This window comes from Leptonychotes weddellii, chromosome 2 (assembly GCF_054177405.1).
Source record: "Leptonychotes weddellii isolate Sample4059 chromosome 2, ASM5417740v2, whole genome shotgun sequence".
Taxonomy (NCBI): domain Eukaryota; kingdom Metazoa; phylum Chordata; class Mammalia; order Carnivora; family Phocidae; genus Leptonychotes; species Leptonychotes weddellii.
The window spans coordinates 25,520,736-25,535,837 of record NC_138370.1 but is presented as its reverse complement, the minus strand read 5'-3'; the positions used below and the strand labels follow the sequence as shown (position 1 = coordinate 25,535,837).

Sequence of the window (15,102 nt, the reverse complement as noted above, 5' to 3'; positions counted from 1 at the left end):
GGCGGGCCTGCAAAGAATACCCGGGGCCAGCAGCAAGGCTCTCATTGGCCGGAGGGCGGGTGACGGGCGCGGGGCGGAGTTTCCCGGGGGGAGTAAAAGGGAGGGGGGTGTGCGCAGCCCGTGTCAGTTTCGGAGTCCTGGCTGTTCACCTTCTCGTCTCCGGGATCCTGAGCCCAGCTTCCCGCTGAAGCTTTTTCCCTCCTCGGCGGGCGAACTGGGCGCCCCCACCCTGTTCTGCAGCGCGCTGCATCTCCCCCCAGCCCGGGGCCCCTTCCTGTATTTCCTCTGTGGTGTACTGATCCAGGGGACTTTCTGTCTGTTTTCTCCTTTTCCCTCTTTGTTGCTCTAAAACCATTTAAGCCCAAACCCGCCGCGCAGGAGGGAGTTCGGTTTCTCCAGAAAGGCGGCTGCCAGGGGCTACACCGGCCCCTCCTGCGGACCCGAAAGCCGGTGCGCCCACCCCACCTGCCCTACCCGCCGCCTGCCTTCGTTCGCCGGAGGAAGCCAGCCGAGAGTTCATTGATGCACCCATTCCAGTGGTGTAACGGTGAGTCCCCGGGCCGGGAGGGCGAGCGGACGCTGGGCTGGCCGCAGACGAGGTGGGGCGCAAGGCTTGAAATCAGACAGACGGCTCGCGCTCTTCCTCTTGAGCTAAGTTTCTCATGAAATGGGACGGGCGAGAAAGCGTCCTGGCGCCCAACTCGGCTCAGCACAGCGCGGAATTTGAAAAAAAAAAAAAAAAAGAAAAAGAATCACAAGGCCCGGGACCGTCTCTGAACGTTGCGGCGGGCGGGGGGCGTGGGAGCCGAGGGGTTCGCGGCCTTTGTGTCGCGGCTTCGCTCTTCTACCCCGTTCCCTTGCCTTTGTGCGCTCAAACTCTGGTCTTTGTTGTGGTTGTCGGAGGAGAATTAAATCCGCGCTCGGGTGGGGATCTCCTAGAGGGAGCTCAAGTTCCCGGCCTGGAACTTTGCAGGCTATTTTAAATATGTATACAATGCAGCGTGCGGGACCGGGCGCGGGGGCGGCTCCTTCTGTGTCTTTGTTGGCTTCTCACTCGCTGCTAGGGGGCTTTTTGTTTGTGGAAGACGCCAGATTAAAGAGCGTGTCTTTACTGGGTTGATAAAGCCTTGCAGATGTCTCGGCGCCCGGGTACCTTTGGGTGCAGGGCCAGGCCGGCGGGAGCCGTGCTCTCTGGCCCCGAGGCCAGATTACCGCACCCGCGCCCGAGCCTGGGTGGTGGCCGCACCTCCTTGCCCAGTCACTCCTCCACCCCACTCCCTACCCACCCTCCCGGGCCTGGAGTGATGCTAAATCCATCTCACCTGAGGCTTTTTGGCGTTTCAGGTGATACAGGTTGGGCTTGGGGCTGACTCCACCCAAGCTACCTTAAAGAAGGGCCTTTCTGAGCCGGTCAGTCAAAAGGTATTGGTTTGGGATACTAATACGTTCCAATGGGTTTGGGGTTTTAACCGTGTTGTTCCAAGGCATGGAGTTTCTGGAGAAGGGGGAAGGGGGGGGGCGCTTGCAGCTGGCCTTATCTCAGTATGGTAAGCTGGCTAGTTAGGAAAAAAAAAAGGAAAAGAAAAAAAGAAGAGAAAAAAAACCCTTCTTGAGAGCAGACCCCTGTCAGATCTTGGATGAATTCTTCCAAGCGGCTTTTGTTTTAAGGCAGGGTTTGGACAGCATGTGTATGAGCGTCCCCCATCCCCCTCTTCCTCTTGCTGGTAGGATCTAATTTCCTGAAAATGAACCAAGCTGTGTGTGATAGGCGGGCATTGAGGGACAGGGGGCGGAGGATGGGGGTGAGGGAGGACGGTGCATCCCAGCATCTGGGAAAGCTTCCCGTTGGCTGGGCAGGGGAAGCATTTCCCAGACCCACTGGTCTTTCTTGGCCAGCCCTTCTCTTGACGTCATTCCAGCCCCCAGCCTGCGCACCACGGAGATGAGACACTCTGATGTCAGGGCTTTGCTAGGTCAGCTGAGACAATGGAACAGAGACTTCAGAAGAACCAAGGTGGCTGGCACTTGATTCTGGCACTCCTATTTCATATGGGGTTTTTAGACCAGGAGAGGGCTTGCTGCTTTTTCTTGTCACTTAAAGTGACTGATAGATCCTGTTCTTTGACTCCAAGGAGGAAGCAGTCCCTTCCCCTGCCCCCAATCCCTTTGTTGGGGGTGGGGGTGGGGAATATCTGGAGTCTCTCTTTCCTCAGGTTGGTATTCTGCCCTTACAAGTTTTGGAGGAAAAATGACTCCTACACCTTTTGGCCAATATATATCTTTACCATTTATTTTTAATTGTAAGTAAATATACCATCTCCTCTTGGCTGTGAAGCTCTTCTCACCTATATCTTTTTATCACATGAAGTCCCAAGCTCACTGACTCAGTCCTGGAACCCAGGAGAAGTCTCTGTCAGAAGAGCTAAGACGGTCAAGGTAAACGGATCAGAGGCCCACTGAGGCCAGAGTGCCTGCAGAGTGCATACACATATCCTCTACAATAGCAGTTTCCCAGGACGGGAAACCAATGAGGTTCTTTGGGACCCTAAAGATAACCAGGATCCAGCTCATAAAACGTGCATGGAGAGCCAAGAGGGATTGGGGTTAGACCCTCTTATGGCATCAAATGTTGCTGAGGTAGGGAGCCTAGAAGCAAGGGCTTCCTGTTGAACATAGCAAGATTAGGAGCTAATTATTTAATCTTTTCAACAAAGTCTTTCAGGACAAGAACTACTTCTATTTTTTGTTTTCCCACAATGTCTAGGTCAGTGCATAAATCAGGCTCTCAATAATACTTGTTGGTTGACCGGTCATTCATTAGCTGAGGGCAGTTTCTGGGCAATTTTCCCAAATATCACTCTCCTTACTTTGAAGTGGGAGCCTTTGCCAAGGGTACCAGGTTGTCTTGAAAATCAGGAGTTATTTATCTGTCAACTAGTTAATTGAAAACAAGCCAAACGCTGGGCGAGGCACTGGAGAATATACACAAGTCCAAGTCCGCTGTCCTCAGACTTCACTCAGACTTACGAACATTCAAGCTGGTTAGGACTGTTTCCTTTCTGATTTCAGGATTCTCGTCCCACCTCTATTGCCATGCCTCCCTTGGTACAGTGAAAGCCTTTGTGTTTTCTTTGTCCCTACACAGTAAAATCATCCAGTCATTCTTTGCTTTTTTATATTCAATGTCTGTCATGCTACTTGTCCTGTAGTCAATATTTGAGTTCAATTAAGTTGATGCTTGGAACAGCATCTGAGTATGCAAGAACGAGAATGCGTTGTACAGGTTGTGAGCCCTGTAGAATTCAGAGGAAGAGGGGGCTCCCTGGGATATCATGAGGAGCAGGCTTGGTGGACTTCCAGAAGGCAGAGGGAGTTTCGGGCAGGGAAAAGTTGGCATGAACAAAGGTCTGGAAGCAGGTTAAGGACAGTTTGGACAAGAAATAGTGAGACAGGTTCCTGGTGGGTGATTCCATAAGACGGTGAGCGGGGGACGTTGAAGAGACCCAGGGCGTGTGTGTTTAGGAGGACTGGAAGCCAGTCACAAGCTTGGGAAATAGTGGTGGGCTAAATTAGAGGAGGGACCAGACATCGATGAGGTGTCTGGGACAGGGACTTGGAATAGAATTGGGCCCAACATCTGAAAGAGGTTTGAAGGGAGGCTCATGAGGTTTGAAGGGAGTCTCACCAGATTGATCTAGGGGATGACAGGGCATGAGATGTAGGACGTCAAAATTGACTTCCAGTCCTTTAAACCAGTCTTCTGAGTTCTGGTAGCACTGGAAATTATAATCTAGAATTCTGAAGTATATTTATGGGTTCTGGCTCCCAACCAAGATGTCAGGCCAGTGCTTAAAACCCATGTTGAAGACTTGAGTGCAGAGGTCTTTGGATACAAGCCTTCTTAGCTGCTTGACATTAGACAGCTTATTTAGTGATTCTTTTTTTCCTGTTGAAGGGGGAAAGTAAGTTTCACAGTGGCATTACAAAGATTAAATTCGTAGCCTGAGAATGTGCTTGGGATATAGCAGGTTTATGGTAGATGCTAGTTTTCTTGTCCCCACACGTGCTGAAATCCAAGAATTGTATTATGCTTGCCTTTTGGATCGCTGTAGTATTTTGTCCTGGTTGCAGGACAGAACATTCCACCCGGCTTATTGTTTATATCCTGTATATATTTTTTCGTACTGTTAAACATTACAGGAAATTTACTATTTCTCAAAACGAGTACTCCCAAAACAGAGCGGCTCCAGGATTGGTTCATCCAGCAGTAACCGCCATAATCTTGTCTCCTCTTTCCCTGTCCCTTCTGCCACCTTCTACCCTTGGCTTTATATTGAACAGCTTTCTCGTCCAGCTGTAACCTGGCTGTCACCATTTCAGTTGTCTCGGGAAGATGTGACTCTTTCCTTGTCCAGCAGGACTTCGCTCTGTTTCTGGCCAGAACCCTGTCAACATACCTACCTCCACACCAAACCCTGGCAAGGGAAAGGTGACTACAACGATTAGTAGGCCAGTCGGGATTTACCCGAGTGATGGGAGAAAGAGAAGTGTCTAGTGGCGGGTCAGTGTTTCCCACAAGGCATGTGTAAGAATCTGCCAAGGACCTTGTTCAAAATGTAGATTCTGGAGGGAAAAAAATGGGGGGGTTGTGCTCAGGTCATGATCCCAGGGTCCTGGGATCGAGCCCCGCATCATCCGGCTCCCTGCTCTGCGGGAAGCCTGCTTCTCGCTTTCCCACTCCCCCTGCTTGTGTTCCCTCTCTCGCTGTGTCTCTGTCAAATAAATAAGATCTTAAAAGAAATGTAGATTCAGATTCGTTTTGTTCAGGGTGGGCCTGAGATTTTGCATTTCTTACAAGATTCTGAGTCGGTGCCAATGCCATAAGATGGCTGCACATGGAGGCTTTGAGTGCAAGCGGGGAAAGTGGCCAAAGTAAGCGGCACCTGAAACACTTTCTGGAACACTGGCCCAGCCTTGGGGTGAACAGTTTCTCTTCTGGTCCTGGTGCAGCTTGTCTCCTGGAGCAGGTGACTTCATAATGACAGCTGACCTTTGCAACCGCACCTTGCGATTTTACAAAGCTTTGTTCTTACACACGGACTTGGTCCTCTCTGTTTTTTGCTTGTTTTTAAGTGACAAAGGGAAGCTCAGATAGGTCTACGTTCTTAAAGCCGCATCTCTAGGGAGAGGCGGTGTTTGCAACCCCAATACCCATGTTGTCAACCCAGGGCCCGTCATTTTGCTGCTGAGCTCTGTGAGCTTCTAGCTGATGGGATCAAGTCTTCCATTGGCTCGTAACCTTGATCCCCTAGGTGGGGATGCAGTTTTAAGTGCTAGATGTGCTATCCCATTTCACGGGTGACTTATTTACCCAAGATCACATGGCGGCTCAGTGTTAGAGCTAGGATATAGAGTTAAGCCTCTGTATCAAAGAGGTTTAGCAGCCCAGGGCCTGCCATTTCTCTCTCCATCCTGGCTGACCCAAGTAACATCAGCCTGGTGGTACATTTCCAACAATAAGTCTTCCTCTCCCTTTCTTTGCAGGGTGTTTCTGTGGCCTGGGACTGGTTAGTACCAACAAGTCCTGCTCCATGCCACCCATCAGTTTCCAGGACCTTCCTCTCAACATCTACATGGTCATCTTTGGTACGGGCATCTTCGTCTTCATGCTCAGCCTCATCTTCTGCTGCTATTTTATCAGGTGGGTGGCACCCTGGGTAACCTGGGGCAGGCAGGCAGGGAGAAGGAGGCCTGGGGTGGGGTGAGCCAAGTGAGACTTCCTCAGCAGAGCCCCTGGCTTCCCCCTGGGGCCCCTGCTTTGAGGACAGGGCTTAGCCTGCCCTTCACTGGGCCCCTGAGGCCTGCTGTTTCTATTTTCGTCAGCCTATCAAGTTGTCCAGAGCGTATAAGGTCAACCATTGGTTGGGCTGCATCGCACCTCTTGGCCTGTTATCCTAGGGTGGCCTAGGATTACCGTCTGACCACGTAATATCGTGAGTCCATCCCTTCACTGTGTCTCCACTCCCGGCTCACAACTCTGGGTAGCCAGGAATAGGTGGCCATCAGTTAGACCAGTGGCATGTCCCTCTGGCCTCCTGGGAAATCCTGTTGTCAGCCCTCCAGATGCTAATATTAGCAAGCTGATGTCTGGAGAGCTGGTTGTTTATTCTGCCTTGTAAGCTCTTATTTTTTGATATGGGGTGGGGGACACAAAAACCCCCAAAAAACTAAAAACGTCACTTGTTCTTATTACGTAGAGATCCAGGGAAGGACTTGAGCATGGCAGGGCTCCTGAGGCTAGCCAAGCTCCAGGAATGGTTTCTTCACCTCCTGTTGAAAGACATGGGAACTGGTGGCAGGTTTTCTACCAAAAATTTGGGGCATGACTGGTACTTAGACTGGAAATTAAAGTAGTGTTTCTGACGAGGGCATGCTCTTGGTATTAACAGTTCCTCATTGTCTGGGACTACCTTGCATACTGAGGAGTGTGCAGCATCCCTGGGCACCCTAGTGGTCCTTAGGGCCATTGTGAGAACCACTCCCTACCCCCCTACACACACACACACACACACACACACACACACACACCCTAGTGGTCCTTAGGGCCATTGTGAGAACCACTCCCAACCCCCCTACACACACACACACACACACACACACACACACCCTAGTGGTCCTTAGGGCCATTGTGAGAACCACTCCCTACCCCCCCTACACACACACACACACACACACACACACACTTGACCAAATGCCTGAGTAGCTCTCAGCTGGAGTCTTGCCAGATCATTTAAGTTGAAGGAAAGAAGGAGTTCTGGCTCCCTACTGCGAAGTCGTGGTGGGTCTGAGTGCTTCACCTGGAGGGAGGCTGGGGGGAAGGCAGACACTCTTCCGTCTGTATTCCTGAAGCTAGAAGAGCTTCCTCTAAAAAAGGGGAAGTGCCCTGAGTGCCGCCAGCCAGCTACTTTAGGCCTCTTCTTTCTCAGAACTTAAAGTTCCTGGAACTGGAGTTTTCCACTTACAAGTTTATGCAGAGAAGATAGTGGTTTACTTTCCCTCTTTTACAATTGAGTCCAAAATTTGCATAAGTGGGAATGAGGGCAATTCTTCTAGTAGCTCTCCGTCCCCCATTTCTCTTTCCCCAAGCCTGTGTTTTCTTCCTCAAACTTTCTGGCTTCCTGACCACCAGCCACCCCCGTCTCCCCACACCAAGCAGTTCATGCAGTTCCCCAGAGACTGAAGATGGACACATACCAAATACCAAAGGTTTATGTATGATGCTGGGGGAGGAGTCTGCAGAAGCAGCTCTGTCTGGTACACACCCACGCTGCAAAGGGGGGCGTCGAGTGAAGAAAAATCTAGAAAATGGCCCTGGGCCAGGAAGTGGGTGACCAGGGTTCATTTCCTAATTCTGCCACTAATAGGATAGGTGTGACCTTGCCTTTTTGCTACTGTTTACCAAGCACCTGCTGTGTGCCACATTATGGTTGGCGTTTTGGGACACACACACACACCCCCGCCCCCCAACAGCCCACTTTGTAAATGAGGAAATTCATGCTCAGGCAGTTACGGGTTTGCCCAAGGTCCTAATGTCAAGGAAGATCCAGACGTGGGCTAGCCTGGTGGTCATGAGCTAGAGTCTTTCAGATTCCATACAGTTGCCTTCTCTGATTCTTACTCCTTGAATGGGAAGGGAAGGGGCAGCTGTGGAAGGTCCCTCAGCACCCCCTTACGGCTAGAGATCGGGGTCCCGCAGGAGGACAGGCTGGGGAGCTAGGCCTGGCTGACTTATTTTTGGCTGGCTGGAGTAAGAGAGCAAAAACCAAAAGCTTTCCTGACTGCGGGCCGCTTGGCACCACCTGTCCCTTCTGTCACCCCACCTTCTGTTCTGCAGCCTGCCCAAAGCCAGCTGACCCCGGAGTTTCATGGTTCCAGAGGCTCACTGCTGTGTGGCAGCCTGGGGTGTCTATATATAGAAAGACACACACAAGCACAGAAGCCACTTCCTCTCCCTGCTTCTCAGTTTCCTCCACTGCCAAAATAGGCCCATGACCCCTGCTCTCCACCTGGCGAGCTCATTGGCCCACACCAGCCTCCACTCTCCCAACTCCCCCTCACTCCTTCCTCGGTCCCCAAGAGCTGACCTGTGGCCTACACAGGATGGAGGGGCCAGTGAAGTACAAATAGGCAGGAAAGGAACAATTCTTTTCAGGACCTGGCTGCATTGTTTGTTCCAAAAGGGAAAAGAAGCCAGGGAGAGCCCACTGGCAGTGGCGAGAAATGGTCTCATTGAAATCCGATTATTTTTAGTAGCTTTTCTCACCCGACAGCTGAGAAGGCCACCTGTCCTCAGTTGCTGGCACCACAGCCTCTGCTGGATGGCCCAGGGGGTTTGCCTTTTGCTTTGTTTCCCTTGCAGCCTTTCTCAGCCCCCTCTCCTCACAATGTACACCTTCCTCTTCCAGAAATCTACACGCAGGGTGAAGGCTTTCAGTGTTCTGGTGGCGCTGGGCTCCGGGGCCCCCAGCTACTGGCTGGTCGTTGACTGTGACCCCTAAGTGGAGCCAGCCAGACAGAAGGGCTGAGGGTGGGGAGGGGGTAGCCCGCACATCCCATGAAACAAGCAGAGAGGCACGACACACTGTGCTCAGAGCCATGTAGGAGGTGAGGCAGTGGAGACACCAAGGATGTGAGGCGTCCCTTCGTTCTTGGAGTTAAGAGGCAGGCTCCTCACCACTTCCTTATTTGCTCTCCTCCATAGCGGTTGACAGCAACACTGTCTCCCTCAGAAGGCAGCTGTGAGCCCTTTGATCATGAGAACACTTTCTTCTGTCCCCAGCTTCATTCAGTGTCAGCCAGGTAACAGTTGCTCCTTTAGGCTTTGGATGCATCCATGTCTGCCCCTCTTGTTTGGAGGTGGGGACGGAGAGGCCTGCCTGTGAAGGGCTTTTCTGGACTAAGGAGTTCCCTGCAAAGTTAAGGTTGGGACAGTGGGAGTCCTGGTTAAGCCTTTGGTCCAACCCTCCAGTGACCAGAAACTCTCCAGTGGATGTGTTACCCTGGGCCTTAGCTCCATGGGGCGGGACTCCACCTGGACTAGAGTGCCTTTGTTTTTTTGTTTGTTTTTTTAAGATTTTATTTTTAAGTAACCTCTACACCTGACTTGGGGCTCAAACTCACAACCCTGAGATCAAAAGTCACATTTTCCACTCACTGGGCACCCTTGGACAGGAGTTCTTTTTTTTTTTTTTTTTTTAAGATTTATTTTGAGAGAGGGGAGAGTGCAGGGGGAGGGAGGGAGGGCAAAAGAATCCCAAGCAGACTTCATGCTGAGCAGGGAGCCTGACATGGGGTTCAGTCTCACCACCCTGAGATCATGACCTGAGCCGAAACCAAGAGTCGGGTGCTCAACTGACTGAGCCACCCAGGCACCCCTAGACTGGAGATCTTAAGAGGTTCCAGGTACACAGGCTCGCCAGGGCCCCTGACTTCTGTTAGGAACAGCGGAGGTAGGTGGCAGCCTGATCTGGATCTGCTCCGTGACTGGGATTTGGGCACGGCTCTGCTCTGCCCCGCATGCTGCACCTTCCCCGGCTTGGGCTGCAATTCGCCTTCTCCACAGTGTCCATGGAGCGAGCATCTTCTCTCACTCCTTTTGGTTGAGGCTCGTGATTTGAGATCTCTAACTCAGATCAGCACTCTTATTTTGCAAAAGGACAAATAGAGGGGCTTCGGAAGTCTTCCAATCTCTTAATGACCCCACTCTACTGGGCAGAAGCAGCCGTAGACAGTAGGGAGATAATGAGCATAGCTGTGCTCAAATAAAAATCTGTGGACACTGAAATTTAAGCTTCATACAGGTTTCACAAGACATAAAATATTCTGGGGCCCCTGGGTGGCTCAGTCAGTGGGCATCTACCTTCAGCTCAGGTCATGATCCCAGCATCCTGGGATCAGGCCCCGCATCAGGCTCCCTGCTCAGCGGGAAGCCTGCTTCTCTCTCTCCCACTCCCCCTGCTTGTGTTCCCTCTCTTGCTGTGTCTTTTCTCTGTCAAATAAATAAAATCTTTAAAAAAAGACATTCTTTTGATTTCTACTTTCCACCACTTAAGAATAAACATCAGTTTTAGCTCCCAGGCCCTATAAAACAAGTGTTCAGCTGGCTTTGGCCCTTAGGCCATAGTCTGCCACACCGATTATAACTTGATGTTTCCTTCCAATAACGCAAATCTGGGGTAGGAGTGATCAGTTCAGAGGAAGCCCCATGGCTCCCAAGTACAGAAGGACATAGAGCTACCTGCTTAATTTGGAAGGTTTCTTTCACTGCAAATAAAACAGCAATAATAATAATACGTAATCATGGTCCCAGCCATTAGTTGTAGCCCTGCTAATGAACGGATGTTTCCCAAGTGGTCTGGTATCGTTCTCAGGACAATGATGTGTTCCACGTAATGGGAAACAGGCCGCAGTATGTGTTGAAGAGCTCAGGCTCTATGGTCTGGTAGACTTTGATTCAAACCCGCCTATGCTGCCAACTAGCTGTGAGGTTTGGGCAAGTTATTTAACTTCTCTGGACTTCGGTTCTCCTCTGTAAAAAGGAAAGCTCTCAAAGTACATGCGTATGTTAACACAGGGATGGACGCACAGCAAGGCCTCCATAACTACGGTGTTCTTGCCATTAATAACAACGTGCTGTGTTTTGGCTGTTGAGAGTTAGGTTGTATGTAGGCCACCAGCTCGAAACTGGAGGGGAAGAAAGAAGGCAAAGGAGGGATCATCTGTGTTTGTCTGGTGCTGTGAAGGGGAGAGTATGCTTTGGTTCCAGAATACTTGAGTTCTCCAGGAGGAAAATTCCCCAGGGTCAACAGAGACTTATTTATCCTGCCGCCCTGGCTTAACGGCAATATTCCTTTTAAGACTATCTAACTCCTGTAGACTCAGTAAGCAGCTTGTTGATCCGTAGAGTTGGGGAGCCTGAAGAAAATGAGGTACCGGGAAACCACAGGCAGTAGGAATGAACCATTCTGCTAGAATGTGCTCGGCCGGAATTCCCCCATCTGTGGGACCTGCCAGGAAGTTTTGAGGCTGCTGGGCCCAAGAAAAAGCCTGAGTCTTTAATCCACTCTGGGTGACCTGCATGGGTCCAAACCACACTCCGTGGCATCTCTGGGATGAGACAGCCCTGTGGCGAGCAGCCTCCCCGGCCCCAGAAGAATTGCCCCGGCAACCCGCCTGCCTCTCTTACTCGGAATGGCTCTGTTTGTAGCAAGGCATAATAATAACTAACCTCTTCTCTCCCCTTTCTCTTTCTCCCCCAGCAAACTCCGGAACCAGGCACAGAGTGAACGATATGGCTATAAGGAGGTAAAGTGCTGCGTCTTTCCCTGAGACTTCTGTCCTACTCCTTGCCCTGCTAGGGAGCGGGCAGGATGCAGGCAAGCTGGTGCAGTGCTGGCCTGGAACCCCCTTGGCCTCTCTTCTGGCTCCCTTGGAAGCTGACGCTTTGTTACAGTCCTCATGTCTGGCTTGTCCCAGGCAGTGCCCGGAGCCCTCCCCCTCCAGAGGGAGAAGACCCTCCTTGCAGGGCTGGCCACTCCCTTCTTTGTTGAGAGCACCTGGCCCTGTGGTAGGCTTCTGACACCATGCCTCCTCTCTGTCTTCCCAGGTGGTACTTAAAGGAGATGCCAAGAAGTTGCAATTATATGGGGTAAGTGCACTGGGACAGCATGTAGGAAGGGCCCCGGCCGGCAAGGCAAATGGCACCTTCTCCATCCAGCTCTCAGTCTGGGCCTTTCAGGAACTTATTATTTTGTTTTGTTTTTTGGTGGGCAGCAAAGCCAAGGTTTATTGAGTGATAGCAGAGTGATAATACAGAGCTCCCAGGGAGGGAGGGTACCCGAAGGGGTTGCCCTTTCAGGAACTTTAGACCCTGTCTTCGTCTCCTTGGGCCAAATGGACTCATCCCAGCAGGTAATCCATACATGGGATGCATGATGTCAGCGCAGGCAGAGAACCTAAAGGGATCACAGAAGGGTTTGAATAAGCGGGGCCACGTGGCCCCAGGAAGGCTGCTCTGCGTAATGTTGAAGGGGAGGATGGGCACACCACTCCATGCCACAGAGTCCAGCCGTCCTTGCTTTTACCCCCATACATGCGCCCTGTCCTAGCCAGCTGCGGATCTGACCCGTGTAGCCATCCCCGCAGTGCTTCCCTGTTTCCCCCCAACCAGTATAGCAAGTCCTTGGGTCTCCACACATGGCCTTTTCAGGAGGCCGTTTTCCTCTTCCTGTCCTACTTGCGCTCATGAGATCATCTGACCTTCTCGAGGCATCCATCCATAACCCCAAACACTTGTGCACAGGGGGTTTGTGGTTGTCTGGTATTGCTAGACACGAGACAGCCTAGGAATGCCTCATTTCATCCTCTCCTTTTTAGATTTTACTCATTTGCGAAAGAGCATGAGTGGAGGGGAAGGGCAGGGGGACAAGCAGACTCCCGGCTGAGCAGGAAGCCCAACACGGGGCTCCATCCCAGGACCCCGGGATCATGACCTGAGTCAAAGGCAGACACTTAACTGACTGAGCCACCCAGGCGCCCCTTGTCCCTCTTTTTGATGCTACTGCATTTCAGCACATGCCTGGGTGTTCCCTGAGCCCTCCTTGAGAGGAAGAGTTCAGCTATCAGGGGTTAATAATACAATGACAAAGAGCTGGATTTAAAGAATATTAACTGAACACCATATCCCCATCCTTAACCTCTAGTTATTGATACATGCCCCCTTGCCAAATGTACCAGGCGAGAGAAGGGATTAAAAAATACTCTTCTAGAACAGTACTGGTCAATGAAGCTTTCTGTGAAGATGGAAACGTCCGATATCTGCACAGCCCAGTATGGGAAGCCCTCGAAATGTAGCTGGAGCAACTGAGGAACTAAACTTTTAATTTCACCTTCTTTTGGTCAGTGGAAACATCCTGTGGTTAATGGCTACCCTCTGACTCAAGTGTCGGTGGCTGATGAGGAAACGGGACCATGGCTTAGCTTACTTGGGTGGGGATGAGCTGATGGGTGCGTGTGGTTCCTGCCCGGCCTCCTCTCACACCACCCCCTTCTTCCCACAGCAGACCTGCGCAGTCTGTCTGGAAGACTTCAAGGGGAAGGACGAGCTGGGTGTGCTCCCATGCCAACATGCCTTTCACCGGAAGTAAGTGTCCACTGCGGGGAATGTGCTGCCCAGGGATGCCTTTTGAAAGCAAATAAGCAGGGAGCATCTTGTAGAACCTGTAATCCCTGCCCCCTCCCGTCTCCCCCTTGCCAGTGAGGCCTTACATCCTGTCTGGACACCAGGCAAGCCAGAGGGGTTGGACTGGGGCAAGGACGGAGATGTCCTGAGAAGCCGCTGGGCTCCAGGAGACAGACGGAACAGGCTGGCTGGCTTCTTCTGCCCACAGGTGTCTGGTAAAGTGGCTAGAAGTACGCTGTGTCTGCCCTATGTGTAACAAGCCCATTGCTGGGCCCTCGGAGGCCACTCAGAGCATCGGGATCCTGTTGGATGAGCTGGTGTGAATGCTGCTTCTGTGCCAAGACCTGGAAAAGACCTCCTGCCTCACGGGTGCCTGATCCCTCTGCACAGCTACAGTGAACAAGGACTGTTGGGTGGTGATTGACATGCTTACCTGAAGGGGCAGGGATGCAGGGCTGGTCTCCCAGCATCAGGGTGAGACCAGCATCGCCCCACCTCTCTGCCCCCTGAAGCCGCCTTCCCTGCTACTCAGAACTAATGGCGTCCCCCATAAAGAACACTGTATCCTGATACTGGATTGTCTGCCTGCCTGTCCCTGCTGGGGAAAGCCATCCACCCTTATCTGGCTGAGCGCTTGGAGTTCACCCCCTGAGGGTTCCCCTTAGGAGGACAGGCTGCCCTGACCTCGAAGAAGGGTTAAGATGGGCCCTGCCCCACCTGTCACCTCCCTCCCCTCTTCACTCCTTGCCTAGGAAGGTGAGAAGGGGAGGAAGGAATGATCAAGGAACCATCAAGGAACCAAGTGCCTCCACTGGAAGTGAGAGAGGCTCTGTAGGAAGTCAGGAAGAGCAGGGGACACAGAAAAAAGGAAAGTCAATGTTTACATGGGGCCTGTGGAAATAAAGGCTGGTGGGCAGGCCTGCTGACTACAGGGTACTGGAGGGCAAAGGCCTTCCCCCTGCTAGGATCTGTGGTGCTATCCGTTCACTCTCTTCCTCGGTTAATCTCAGAGCTTCCTATGCCGTGTTGGGGTTTGGGTGCCCCTCGAGAGGAAGGGCTTGTTCTACACTCAAATGAATTCCCAGGGGCTTTTTCTAAAGGAGCAAAAGGGGCCTGGGGATGGGGGTGTCTGTCTGAAGGTTAATTAAGGTAGCAGCAGATACCTTCTTCCCCTTTGTAAATAGTATTTTTATACTTCATCCTCACCATCTCAGGCTTTATACATGGAACCCCTGAATGGAGGGGGTGGGGTTTTCTCTCCCCCACCTGGAGTAGGTGAGGGGTGGGACAAAGGTATGTATTTAAAGAAAATTAAATTTAATAACAAGTTTCTCTAACTTTTTGCCTGTGGTTATGGCCTGTGTCTCTTGGCCCTTTTCTGCCAGCGAAGGAAAAAAGTTCTCTTACTGCTGCTTCTCACTTCTCCATACTCAAAACACATGCCCAAAGGTTCCCAAATCTTAAAAAGAAAAATTGATGTCAGGTTATTACCTGTATGCCATAGGACTAGCATCCATGTACTTTAAGGCCTGATTAAAATATTCTAGAAATGAGCTGAATGAGCCTGGCTTCAAGAAAGGTGATGCATGCCACCATGGTGTGTGATAAAATGCCAAGCTTAGTAAAACTTGAAATTAATAAAATCCTACACGACATGCAAGTAATTGTGCTCTTACCACCACTCAAGGTCCAGGTTGCTACCACAGAAGCTTGATCTCTTTCCCTTATCAGTTTTTTCTCACCACCTTGCTGACAATCATGGACACATGCTACCCTCCTATACCAACATCTCTGAAGTGTTGCATCAACAAATTCATGCCCCCGTGCGTGCTCAGATCTTTGACCCACGCCCTCCACCTTTG

At 51.3% G+C, this 15,102-nt stretch overlaps 1 protein-coding gene across 2 annotated transcripts; it reads left to right on the top strand.

The window, feature by feature from the left end:
• The first annotated feature begins 106 nt into the window (after positions 1 to 106).
• Positions 107 to 14,833, top strand: RNF122 (ring finger protein 122). Of its 2 annotated transcripts, none has more exons than XM_081808910.1 (6): positions 107 to 547; positions 5,545 to 5,701; positions 11,319 to 11,364; positions 11,666 to 11,707; positions 13,122 to 13,201; positions 13,449 to 14,833. In XM_081808910.1, exons 1-6 carry the CDS (start codon positions 523 to 525, stop codon positions 13,561 to 13,563), a joined length of 465 nt encoding a protein of 154 aa, XP_081665036.1. In that variant the 5' UTR covers positions 107 to 522; the 3' UTR covers positions 13,564 to 14,833. The 2 variants fall into 2 exon arrangements, with proteins under 2 accessions (XP_081665036.1, XP_081665026.1); XM_081808900.1 differs by having other exon boundaries at positions 108 to 547; positions 13,119 to 13,201; positions 13,449 to 14,577.
• The last annotated feature ends 269 nt before the right edge of the window (positions 14,834 to 15,102 follow it).

What these genes read in the sequence shown, in the direction of transcription:
- RNF122 (XM_081808900.1), top strand. Translation starts at nt 523, where the DNA reads ATGCACCCATTCCAGTGGTGTAACG. An exon ending in CCCATTCCAGTGGTGTAACG is followed by an intron (nt 548 to 5,544) that starts GTGAGTCCCCGG and finishes CTTTCTTTGCAG; the next exon opens with GGTGTTTCTGTGGCCTGGGA. An exon ending in TTCTGCTGCTATTTTATCAG is followed by an intron (nt 5,702 to 11,318) that starts GTGGGTGGCACC and finishes TTTCTCCCCCAG; the next exon opens with CAAACTCCGGAACCAGGCAC.